The sequence below is a fragment of the Gavialis gangeticus genome, unplaced genomic scaffold (assembly GCF_001723915.1).
Source record: "Gavialis gangeticus isolate Ggan-Ray unplaced genomic scaffold, GavGan_comp1, whole genome shotgun sequence".
In the NCBI taxonomy this organism is placed as follows: Eukaryota; Metazoa; Chordata; order Crocodylia; family Gavialidae; genus Gavialis; species Gavialis gangeticus.
The window spans coordinates 121671495-121684642 of NW_017729032.1; the positions used below are offsets into that span (position 1 = coordinate 121671495).

Consider the following 13148-nt stretch of genomic DNA (forward strand, 5'->3'; position numbering starts at 1 on the left):
TACCCCTGGGGCAAGTGGTGACAGCAGCAGGTCTTGACAATAAGAGGAGAGAGGGAAAGTGCTACAAGGGGAAGAAGCTCACAGGAGGGAGAGGGCAAGAGAGCTACCTGTCCCCATCTCCTCCCCGCCCCCCCCTTATTTATTTTCCCTGTTGCAGCACAGGGAGGGAGACAAATTCAAGGCAAACCTCCAATAATTAGATTCTATACCTGGAAAATTATAACGAATTTATAATTTTTCCATTTTTAGAATCTCATCTTGTTTCAGTAAATATGGTATCTACTTCTTTTGGCATTTATCCTGTGCAAACACTTTTAGATGGTTTTTGGTTCACTGTGCATAATTTATACTCATTGAGTCAAGCTGTGCCTTTTTTTTTATTCTAATCCTTTATTAGGGGTATGGTGGTAGAGCAGGTAAGTATGGGCCATGCCCTGCTCTGGACTTATATCAAAGGCCATCCCCAGTTTACATAGCTATAGCACCTAGTCATTCAAGTTACAAAGGCAGCCACTTGTGGTGTTAGCCACATCATTCTCTACTTGCTTCAGAAACTGGTGTGCTTTAATCCCACTAACCTCATGGGCTGTTAGGTACAGGTGGACCTTTAACTTGACATTTGTAATCATTTTAACATTTTTCACTGACCTTGCAGCTTTTTAGCAAACATCATTATTACATTGCATTGAACAGACTCCCATTAAAATTAGTAGAAACACAGTCACTTCAGTAGGAGCTGAGTCTGGGCATGGACAGATAGCTGCTTCCGTTTTGAAATGTTCTTTCTGAAATGGCTCCAAATGTACAAGTATCAATACCCTAAGGCTTTTTTAGAGCAGGTTTCTAAGGATCCTAGATCCCATTTCATTCAACTACTCTTAATAATAAAAATGGAAGAAAAGGAAAGAAGAGAATTGTTTTTAAAGAAACATTTCAGTGTGGGGGTTGGGCTGGGAGCAGGGGAGGCTCAGCTGAGTGAGGTGGGCAGCGGCGGCACTGGGAGGGGTAGCTATGGGGGGACCACAGGGAATTTTGGGGTGGCTATAGCCCCCCAAGACTCCCCTGGCACCACCACTGCTGGGGGCACTCTGCTGTGCTGCCTTTTCCTTGGGACCCTTGTGCTGGCCATGCATCCCCTTCTCACCCCACAGTGTGGGCTCCCAAGAGAAACATTTGTTTTTTTTCCAGGAGCTAGCAAAGTATGTAATGGAATTTAATAGAAAGATAATGACATTTGGGGAAAATACACTTTGGGTTAGACCTGAAATGGTGATGAGTACGACTAACTGCTTATGGCACTCTCCTGGGAGGGGAGAAATCAAGGTTATGAACCCTGCTGCAAGGCATCTTGCTGTAGTTTTTCCACATCTTTGGAGCAGGGACTGGAATCCAGTAATCTCTAGGCTCTCTCTTCCTCTCTTTGGCACAATTAATCTTAAATATATTTTGCAGTGCAATGAAACAACTTCAACAGGCATAATAGAGAGTGTGCCTCCCCACCAACTCATTTTGGCTTGCAAAAAGAAAACCATAGGTTTGAAAATGCTCAAGCCTGCAAACAGAGACAGCATTTGTGGGTTTATTATTGTTGGTTTTGCGATGATGTACATATCACGTCTAAAATTATTTAGCAAAACGTGAAGTTCTTTAGTTGGTCTCAATGCATCAGGAAGAACATTGCAACCAATCTACAAGCTAAATGATAAGTCCAGTAAATGCATATTTATCATTTTCCCACAGGTATGAGTTAGGAGCAGCTTTGTTCATTGGATGGGCTGGATCATCACTTTGTATAATTGGTGGCAGTATATTCTGCTTCTCAATAGCTGAAAACAACAGAACCCCAAGGTACAGAACAAAAGTTTGCACTAATTTTGCCAAAAAAACCCCCACTACTGGCAAATGGGAAAATTGTTAATGCATAGAGAGGTAAATTTAAATTACATGGGTGAAGTTTAGTTACTCTCCAAAAGAAGTATGAAACTAGGCAAAAAATGGCATGAAGGAAAGAGAATTGGGATTTAAAGTTAACAAGTCTTTTTAAAGTGCCTGTACTATTGTTAAAGAAAGCCATTGTTTTCTATTACTTGTACTGTATTTACCAGAATCCAAGACTATGTCACATTTCAGACACCCTCCTCAGTAATTAGATTCTATACATGGAAAATTATGTTATAATTTCTAGGTATAGAATCTAATTAGTGGAGGATCATCTAAATTTGTCCTCAGCTGCAGCAGGGTCAGTAGCCTGACGCTCGCATTTTGCTCCCCTGCTGCTTGCCTCCCCTCCGCCCCCGCAGTGCCTGTTCCCTTTCCCCCCTGGCAGTTACCCCCTTTGCATCCCTGCTGCCTGTCTCCTCGACTCAGTTCCCAGCCCTTGCTGCTGCCTGAACCCTCACTCAGGCTGCTGTCCCATCCCTGACTAGATCCCCCATGGATGCTACGGTCCCATCCCCGGATACACTGCTGCCGCACCCCAACCTGTTCCCTATGCCCTGACCCACATTTTTGATGGACAGCAGCTCAGGGGATAAAGCAACAGTGAACAGGGGGTCGAGGGGCACCAGCACAGGTGAGGGGATGTGGCAGCAGCACACACTGCTTCATATTTTTATGTATGAGTTGTAAATGCATAGTTCTCTTTCAGGATGGGGTACACATACAAAGGAGCCACATCTGTGATTTCCTCTCGGACAAAGGCCCAGAGTAGTACAGTAGACTTTAAACTGCCCAAAGACTCTCCACGGCACTTTGACAAAAGTGCTTATGTTTAACTGTACTACCCTAAGAACCAGAGCCAATTTTTAAATCAGTTTGTATAGTTTATTTACAGAGTGATTTCCAGAAGAGTATTGAAGCAATTGCCACCAGAACAATGAATTTTTAAAATATTAACTCGCAGGATTTTACATGTTGATATCAATTTTCTTATACAATGTTTTAAGAATTATATTGGTGGTATACATAAAATTAATAGCTGTAAATCACTTGCTGATGTAGCCTTGTATAAAAAAAATAAATGAGATATTTACAGATACTGTATGTCAGATTCTTTGTATGGTATCAGGTATGTAATCTCCAATTCATTGGAGCAGCAGCATAGAAATGAATTCTGAAACAGGTCAAGTACTGGACAAAGCAATCAGGTTTTGTGCATTTGTGTAACTTCAGAACTACTAACTTACCTTGCAACTCCAATGGAGGTTAAGGGGTGCTGAGTGGGTGTTGTATTGCTGACAATCTGGTCTTAATTTTTGAGCTAAGATACCACGGAGCAAAGGGCTAAGGTGTAAAGGAAAGTAGAAGATAATGAATCTCATACCACTGGAACAGGCTGGGAAGGGGTTTGGGTAAAGCAAGCTAGGGGAACTAGGGATGGCTAGGGAACCTAGATCAACCAGATCTGGTCAGGCTAAATGCGTCAGGCACAGACTATGGGAGAACAGTGTGTTGGGAGTGTGAGGAGAAAATGGACAGGGTAGGAAGAGCAGAGTAAGAGCACATAACGTTCTCTCACCTGAAGAGATTATGTGAAGGACAACACAATAGTTTTGAATAGGCTCCTCCATTCTGCCTCTAACCCACTTCAGCTCCCATTTATAGCCTTCTCCTAGTTTTCCTCCAGCCTACCTTTTCATACTTACCCTCTCTACAACATGGTTGCCCTTTTTCTTTTCACCCCAAAGCTGGCAAATCACTTATTCTGGCAATTGTTCAATTCTGTTCCAGATAGGCTGGGTGCCATCAGACATGTGACACCCCAAACAGGAGAAGCCATTGTAGGAAATAAAAACTAGCCACTTGCTGCAGTCTTGCTGTTTGCATAAATTTCCAGAAAGGCTACAAGACTGCTTGAAAGGATTGCCAAATGTGTGGATGTCACACGGATTACGATATAAATAATAATCCAGATTTATTCAGAGTCTATGAATAACCACAGAATGTGTTTTGGTCTGAGACACTATAATGGATTAGTTTCTGGTCAGAATCAAAGCCAAATCCTTCTTGAAGTTTGGACAGGCAGACCCTCAGTTTCACTGAAGTAGCATGCAATGTTGGCTCAATTTATCCTCATTATTGGCTTAGTATATCCTCTACTCATTATTGGCTTAGCAAAGGAAAAGAAAGGCAAGTACAATATTGCAGTTAAATAAAAGATAAGAAGCTTTTTACAACAGTAATGATCACAAAAGTTTTTCTTTTAATTTAGTGCTTTTATCTATTTAAGTTATAAACAGTTAAGTCTTTATTAAATGAAGGCAGCTAATAACAGTAAATTAGTACAACTGCAAGAGCAAATATTTACTGAATACAATACAAAAACAAAAAAGTGTTCCATGCCGCACACACCATTCTTGCTCTAGTTTGAGTTGTCCTGTTATATTTTTGCAAATTTTGTTTTACTGTGAATACACATTAAAAACCTATTCTAACAACTAAAGCAGAAACACCTTCCCAATACTGAGTTTTAAGGCATACTCTAGAAACAACTCTGTAAACTATGTCATTTTTCAGCTTTTGATGCTCACTGGAAACCATGTTGGAAAATGTTAACATTTTAATTTTAAGAAATACTTTATTTAAAATACTTACATTTTAATATAAAGCTTGGGACAAAATACAAAAAATACATTTTAGAAATGCTTTAAAATACTGAACTAGTAACACTGCAATAAACTCTGCCTATTGGCTAATACTTCTGGGCTCTTTAACAGCTGGTCTTAAAAGCAAACATTAGAAGTGAACACTTGGCCCAGGAAATTCTGCACGGGAGTCAACAGGGCCAAGAATTTCTCCCAAGTTTCTAAACTGTGAGGACCAGTCACATATATTTAAACATCCTTCCATACAATTCAAGGTTAAACACCATCAGATTCTTGTAAACAAATCCTCCTGGCTGTTAATGTACAATACAAAGAAAACCCAGGAGTCAGAATCCTTTAGACCAGGACTGTCCAACTGCAAGGGATTGATTGTGGCCCCTAGACCCAGCCAGCACTTCCCCTATTACCCTGGTTGCTGCTGCTATTCCCCCTCCATATGTCAGCTTTTGGTTCCTGCCCCATAGGGCAAGGTGGGGCGGTACAGCCCCAAGTGCTGGGAGTGCTCTGGTGCAATGCAGCAAGGGAGCTGAGGGAGCTGCCTGCCTGTGTGGTTCATTGGTGTCTATGTGGGGGAGAGGTTCAGCAGCAGGTGGGAGGTGCTACCCAGGGGCCTGTGGCTCACACTAGTGCGGTCCCTGGGTCAGGTGACCCCAATCAGTGTGGCCTGCGACTGCTTAGAAGTTGGACAGTCCTGCTTAAGACAAGACATTTAACCTGAATCGAATCAGTAACAGAATCTCCTCCCATTTAGAATGCAATAGTTACAGATCTGAAGAATTGCTCCAGTCGGTTACAGTGACTAAGCTGCTTTTTAATGTGCTTGTTGTATCAGCATCATGAAGTCCTGTTAACAAAGAAAGAAGAAAACAACATCATACCAAAACAACTCTCAATCCTATTTTTGAAAAGTTATTTTCCTGGCAACTGATTGTACACAATGAAATCTTGGCTCAAGAAAAATCAAGAACAAAATCCCTATTGATTTCAACAGGGCTAGGGTTCCCCCACACCAGGGAAACTATAGCATCTATAAAAGAATTTTGCCTTTGTCATTACAATGAGGCACTGATACTAGCACAGAAGTCCTCCCAGAACCTGCAGGGCATGTCCACACTACCTCAGGAGGATACTAGGGAACTAAATGAAGCATGCTGCCATACCCATCTGCACACACCATGCCCTCAAATGGATTGACATGTGCCCAGCACTGCAGTAGGGCAGCAATATTACACCCATTTCAGGGAACAGTGTACATGCAGCAAGCATGGCATGCTTCACTTTGGAGCTCTCCAACGCGGTCTTGAGGTAGTACAGATATGCCCAAAGTATCTCTTCTATGCAGAAAAATGAAACCACTCTAAAGGGCAGTATCTTGAAACTTCAGAACTAAAAGCAATTGTGCATGTCCCTCACAAGAAAGATGGGACTGTTTCCTTTCTAACTGTATAAACAGTTCTAGATGAGCCTAATAGTCATCAGATAGACATTTTAAACATCAGCAGGTCAAAGGATGAATATTATTCTCATATTAAAATGATTCTGGTTTCTGGAGCTCAAGCAATTTAAAAACAACATTCTCAGTTAAGAGGGAATGGAAGAATATTTTCCTGGTAGGTTAATTAAAAAAATCGTTGGCTGTAGCTTTGGGAAACGTAGATACATTTAGCATCTGTTCTTATAAAGTTAAACCACCTTAGTTTTTAAAAAATATTTGACTTTTCTTTCTAATTATATGCTGTGATAATAACATCTTACATTACACTGAAGTTCTCCTTTAACTACATCAACTATTTACACCTGATTTTTCCCTCAAATGCTGTAAAGGCTTGAATAGTGTTCCATGTTACCTTCCTCCTTTGTCATATTTGCCTTAGGAGCACCCCAGGCCTGAACCATTGATATAGTACTGGGTCCATTATTTTTTTGAATTGCAGTTCCCTTCTGACCTCTTTCATCTTTTGCCAATAAACTTTCTTCTTCCACAGAGGATATATCCCAGTCATCATCATCCACTTCTGTGAACTGATAAAAAAAAAGTAGTTTTTCTTTTAAAAAGGAAAACTATTTTCTGACTTCAACTTATAAAGGTAGATTCTTTTGAAAATCTATTTACAAGATACACAGGAGAAGACTAGAAATGTTTGGAAGTGAAATACTTACAAAGTAAGATACTCTGGTGTACATCGTATGAAGGTTATGTGGTGCTATGGCATATCACCTTACTTTTATGCTTCATTTGTTAAAAAACTACCTACGTGCTTTTAACCTTTGCACACACTGAATGCAATAAATTACTTTAGTGCCAGATCCTTACTCTTAAAAAGCCCCACAAAGTGACAGAACTGCAGAAGTTAGAGCCAGACATTTAGCTGGTAGAAATCAGCGCAGTTCCCCTACATTGGTTTACGCCAGCTGAGGACCTGACCCAGTGATCACACTATGATGTTTATGTAGGTACACTGCATGCTATGTGTGTGTTATAGTGCACCTTGCCTAACAAGGTATCTGCAGCCCTTGACTGGTGTTCCTACGCATTACAGTATTATAAAGGATTTGATTACATATTAGTTTATTACTAGTTAAGAAAAAATGAATATAGGGCATGACATTCAGGGTGTCTGTACATAAGTGTCAAACAAACTTTAGTTCAAGTGCCCCCACCACTATTTTGAAGCGCACGGACACTGATACATGAGAAACTGAGAGGCACTTTAATTAGAGCTGCTCTTGGAGCCACTCTAATTAAAATGCTGCTTACACCACCCCCAGAGCACGTGTAAAAGTGCCCTCAGTTGCTAATGAAAGAGTCGCTTCTCTCTCAGGAGAACGAGTGTAAAAGTGTTCAGGATTTTTTTCCCAGAGCAAAAATAGCTGTTCCAGGAGCAAAATAACCTGGGAATAACCTGGTTTAAAACACTTCTGGGAGAGATCATGTTCCCTTCATGATTCCATACTGTGCTACAGGGAGAGACAGATGGACCCTGAGAAGTTTGGGTTAGTCCATCAGGGCTGTCCTGTGCACTGCAGCCATCTGTCATCTGTCACCAGGCAGACTGAGGGAGCCTACAGAACACACTGAGATCTGTGTACACTGAGATTTGTGTACAGAGACCTGGCTGAGCAGCATCAACACTGCACTGCAAGCTCTCTGCTCTTCAGGGTCTCAGCAGTCGAATGTTCAAGAGTCTATTCAGGGTAAGTTTTCTAACAGGAGACACAAACCAGGAGAATTCTCCCAGGTCCTTTGAATATGTGTACACAGCTTAACACACTACAGGCCATATAGGTTCTCTGGCAAAAACATTTTTTCTTTCCTTGACTTCTTGTACTTTCAACTACGCAATTTTAATATTGCACGAACCATTTTTAATATGTAAGGTTCCTTGAATGAAGGGGGAAACTAAAAGAAGGAATAAAAAGGAATGTTGAGAAAACAAAAAAAAAGAATAGAAAATATTTGGAACAAAATGATCATAAAAGCTTTCTGTATCTAATTATTTAAATGGAACCCAACCTTATAGTAACTGTTGTCAGCATTGGCCATTTTCAGGAGGCCTGGGCCAAGCTGCAGGAGAGTGACATGAACTATAGCCTACAAAACTGTTTTTTCATGCCTGCAAAATGAATCTTTGCAATGTTGCAAGTGGGAGGTTTAGCTGAATGTGCAAAGCCATTACTCTGCACAACTAAATAGTGGAATCTGGGTGCGTCTACATGAGATGCTTTACTCAAGATTAGAGCTAATTACTATGTAGTAAGGGTCACTGTCTACACGTGCAGATGCTTACTGCACAGTAATTGGCTCTAATTACGAATGAATTTGCTACCTGTAAATACATGGAGCAAATTTACTCATTATTACTTACTGTGCCATATGGCACGTGTAGATGGCCGACCAGGAACAAACTTGATCCCGGACAGCTGGGCAGCCTGGGGCAGCAAATTGGGCACCACAGCCTGGATGGGGACCATGCCCTGGCATCAGGGAGCTCCCACCCAACCACAATCAGAGCAGGGACTGGGCAGATTGTTCCCACCCGCAGCTCCACAATTGCAGAGCGGGGGTTGAGAACAGGCTCCCTAGCTCCAACCCCACAGTCATGGATTGGAGGCTGGGAACTGTCCTGGTCAGGGACAGGTCCCAGCTTTGTGCCCCAACTGGGCAATCAACATGCAGGGCTTGGAAAGTGCTGCAGGGGAGGGGCAGGTCTCAGTCCCCTGCCTTGATCCACCAGTGGGGCAACTAGCAGCGAGCCCCCAGCTGGGCAGGGAATCCCGGAGCTCCTATATCCCTACTCGTGTAGATGCCTGCCATAGGTGTATTTACTGTAGAGTAATTTACTCTAGAGTAAACCCACCCTAGAGTAAATGCATGTGTAGATGTGTCCTTTGTCATTTAAATTAATGAAAGACCTGGCAGGAGACAAAATCTGCCTGAAAGTCTTGAAATAAGCAATCCATAATACAGCACATTGCAATTCTATGAGAATGTTAGTATAAATAATGGGCAAGATAACACAATGTGTCAAATGTAACATATGCTATAGTATGTACACCTTTGTTAAGCTTCTCTTATAAGTTCTAAAAGCAAAAGCAGATTTGTAGAGAATACCATAAATTAAAGAAAGAAAAAAAGAATATTAATAGGAAAAAATCCTCCCTTCAGTTTCACACAGAAATACATTTTGACTACCTGACACCTTGCAGGACCATGGAAATATTGCTTGAGTCTTGTTTCTAGAGTCTCAACAAGACTAAGACTTTTTGAACTAACGTTGTTAGGGAAAAGCAGGTATAAATATTGCAAACTGTTGAAACATTTGGATCCAAAAAAGTCTACTGCCAGTATGCAAGCCCTCCTCCTCTTCTTTCCTGAATTTCCCCAGTAAAAGTGAGTAAGCATATGTATTCTGCTATAATTGGCAGCACAATACACACTTACCCCAGTGCCTAGCTTATCATTTAGGTGTGATCAATAAAAAAAAAGGGTCTGTACACCTGTCTCTTGTCTTGTTTATCAGTAACAACCTGATAAGAACTCCTAATTCCAAAGCATTAAAAAGACAACAAAACAAAACAACATTACAAGAACTATATGGACAACATGAATTCAATTTTTTTCTTGCTCAAAGCATCTGGTAGGAGTATTTTTAATTAGCATGTTGGATTTGCATAATGAGCTCATCTGACTACAATGCAGTCCATTATCATCATATTTCTTGTGCCCGGCAGTCTCATATGTAGGAACATCTCCTAAGAAAAACCCTCCTTCTCTCTCAATTTCTTAGCAATTTTGTGGTTCAATTATCTGTTATTGGAGAGCATTAACTGCATACAGAGAAAGAGTTTCTCACACTAGCTAGAGAAAACTTTATTATCATAACTGAGACATAGAATTTAGTTCCTTACAGAGGTCCGTGACTTTTGCTAAGAGGCAGGGTCAGCAGCTACTGGACAAAATGTGCATCAGTGATAAAAATCCACAAGTATGCATACGCAGCACGTCTCTTCTAAAGTGCAGAGATTGATGGAACTGCCATACATTGCAACATCCATACATTTTTAACGTTCATATCTTTGTCAACTGAAAACCAATATTTGTCAGGAAGTGACAGATTTGCTCGCTGCGCTGTATTATTAACATTCCATGTTTCAATGTTTTGCAATTTTCAGTTATCCGTGTAAGCGAGGTGTGGCAATAATGGGAGAGGTGTATTTCTATGTATTAAAAATAATGGCCAGGGGATTTTCTGTAAATATTCAAAATAACAATGATATATTACAGTGTTACAAAATTAACAATGAAATAGACCTTTGCAGAGAAAAATGCTGACCCTAAGCAAAATTCTTAATAAAATTAAGATAAAATATAAAGAGAGGACAATGATCAAAGCTCTTATACAACTATATTATATTAACTAAAGAATTCACTACCAAACAAATGCTGTAACACATTAGCACAGCTGAACTCACAGTAGTTAGGAAGCTATAGGCAAAGGGAGATATAAAAGTAGTTCAAGCCAACATTGTTACTCTAAGTATTTCTACAATAATTCCTGAAAAATACGACACAAGTAGATTACATGATAACGTAAGAGTATAAAAAGCATGGTCACACCTTCCTGGTTCAGAGAGGCGCGAGATTTTACAGGTAACAACCTCCTTTGTTAGATTCTATTGGATTACATAGGTTATTGTCTACGTCCCTCTCAACCAGTTGGTGTCAAAGCTGCCATCCTGCCCTATCTCCTGCCTGACTTCAGACTAACCTGGCTAGCAACCTCTTTGTAAGTTTTATAGCACGCACTTGGAATGACTTTTGCCGTTCCTAATCAGTGCAGCCTCCTCCAAATTATGTTGGTAAAAGGCAGTTTCAGAGGAGCCTTAATGGAGTCTGGCATGCAATCAAATGTTAGGGTCACTTTGGTGGCTAAATCCCACGGGCACCTTAAAACCTTCAGCCAAAATGCAACTTTACTAGCTGTGCACATGTAAACATATGTATGTAAACTTTCACATATATATGGGAAGACAGAATACGGGATGGTTTGGTATAATGCTGTTTGGACAGCCAGGATACAGAGAAGCCCAAAGTGAGTTAAGCAGCTCACCCCAAATTCACAGCCTTCATACCACTTCTGTACACGTTTCCTTTATGTAAAATATACCACAGAAAAATATTTTTAAAAAATGTGAAGTGCGTGTTCTGGGGACTATTAAGCTAGATCTGATTTGCTTCCAGCTCCCCAACATGGTGTCCCATTGTACAAAGAAACAAAAAATTATAAATGTATAGCAAATTTATTTTCTATACATAGCTTGTGGCCATTTTTTGGTTTATTATAAATTCTCCATTGTTTCTAAACTATTCTCAGCTTGGAATACAAACCATTACAGCAAAAATAACCAAAACATAGCTAGCGTAGATATGTTTAATTAAACTTCATACAACAAAAACAACAAATACCTTCAGTTCTTGTATGTCATCTTTTTTAACAAATGCTTCTGCAACATTAAGCCCTCCAGGTGGTTTATTTTTATTTCCATGGTTAGAAAGAGTCTTTTCAACTTGTTCAGTCAGTTTTTGGATAATTGCACCTGTAAGATCATTACAAAAAGTAGACATACTGTTAATCTGAGAGCAAGGTATAAAAGTATTTCTCTTATGACATTAATAATTAATAAAAATGAAATACATAATTAAAATGTAAGTGTACTTTTTATTAGTTATGTTTTCCTTTTTAATATTTATACATACTTAAAAAAACTAATATTTCTATTCAGAAGGGTAATTAAAGTGAAGTTCCACATACGTAGTTTCTAAATATATAAAACACACTGTTTCAAAATATTTTGGTTTTTGCCTGCTGGCCTGCAACTTCAAGATGGGTCATGTAAGTCAAAACAATTCCATCCTATTTGTATAAGTAAATCAGTATAGTAGAATAACAAATCAGAATCAGTAAAACACTAATCAGAATTAGTGAAAATGCTATATGATACATTATATGCTCAGTGGTTTTTCTGTGATCTTGTTCTGTTCTATGAGATTGCACAAATGTAGGTAATTGCTCCTGTAATTTAGGGTGACTACACATGAGCAGCGAGGCTGCTCGGATGTGCTGTAATTACAGATTAATCAGGTCTGTTGGAGCGTGGTAATTACCGCACTCCAGCAGGCTCCAGCATCTCATGTATCAGCATCCCTGCACTTCAAAATGGCAGTGGGGGCACTTTATCTAAGGCTCATCTAATGAGCCCAGAATGCCCAGAGCTAATCTAATGAGCTTTAGATAAAGCGCCTCCATCGCCATTTTGAAGCGTGGGGACGCTGATACATGAGAAGCTCTGTGCCCTTTAATTAGAGCAGCTCTTGGAGCCACTCTAATTAAAGTGCACCCCCAACTCCCAGAGCACGTGTATAAACGCCCTAAATGATTTGGTTTTTAAGTAAATATAGCAAACAATATGGAGATGCTCAAGAGGAGATTAGACAGGTATCTGGCTGGGGTTACCTAACACCAGCGCTCTTTCCTGCCTGGAGCAGGGGGTTGGACCCAATGAGCAAAGGAGCAATCCTGGATGCACAAGCAAAGGCTATTCCATCTCGGAGGAAAGGCAGCAAGAGGGCACAGCAGCCCCCGTGGCTCTCCAGGGAACTAGTGGACCTCTTGTGTCTAAAAAGAAAGACCTACAAAGGATGGAGGACTGGATCCACCTCCAAGGAGGAATATACTGCACTGGTCCAGACCTGGAGGGAGTGAAGCAGGAAAGCCAAGGCTGTGACGGAACTCCAATGGGCTATAAGTATCAAGGACAATAAAAAGTCCTTTTTCAGACATATGGGGAGCCGGAGAAAAAGCAAGGGCAACATTGGACCCCTGCTAAACCAGATGGAACAACTGACAACCGACACCCAAGAAAAAGCCAACTTACTAAATGAGTACTTTGCATCGGTCTTTCATCAGTCCCATGGGACGACCATGCCCACTACAGGACAGGGAGATCCGGGTGAGGGAGATCCTCTGCCCTCCATCAATGGTG

General features: G+C 40.6%; 2 protein-coding genes across 6 annotated transcripts in view; one reads left to right on the forward strand and one right to left on the reverse strand.

The window, feature by feature from the left end:
• CLDN10 (claudin 10) overlaps window positions 1-3037 on the forward strand; it is a 131187-nt gene extending 128150 nt beyond the window's left edge. The window contains exons 4-5 of the mRNA XM_019524763.1: window positions 1741-1848; window positions 2648-3037. Of these exons, the coding sequence (XP_019380308.1) occupies window positions 1741-1848; window positions 2648-2774 (235 nt within the window). The 3' untranslated portion in view covers window positions 2775-3037. The remainder of the gene's footprint in view (window positions 1-1740; window positions 1849-2647) is intronic.
• Window positions 3038-4180: 1143 nt separating this feature from the next.
• DZIP1 (DAZ interacting zinc finger protein 1) overlaps window positions 4181-13148 on the reverse strand; it is a 104216-nt gene continuing 95248 nt past the window's right edge. For all 5 annotated transcript variants that reach the window (XM_019524759.1, XM_019524760.1, XM_019524762.1 and 2 more), the window contains 3 exons: window positions 11572-11702; window positions 6452-6626; window positions 4181-5448 (listed from right to left, as the gene is read on the reverse strand). In XM_019524759.1, the coding sequence (XP_019380304.1) occupies window positions 5366-5448; window positions 6452-6626; window positions 11572-11702 (389 nt within the window). In that variant the 3' untranslated portion in view covers window positions 4181-5365. The remainder of the gene's footprint in view (window positions 5449-6451; window positions 6627-11571; window positions 11703-13148) is intronic.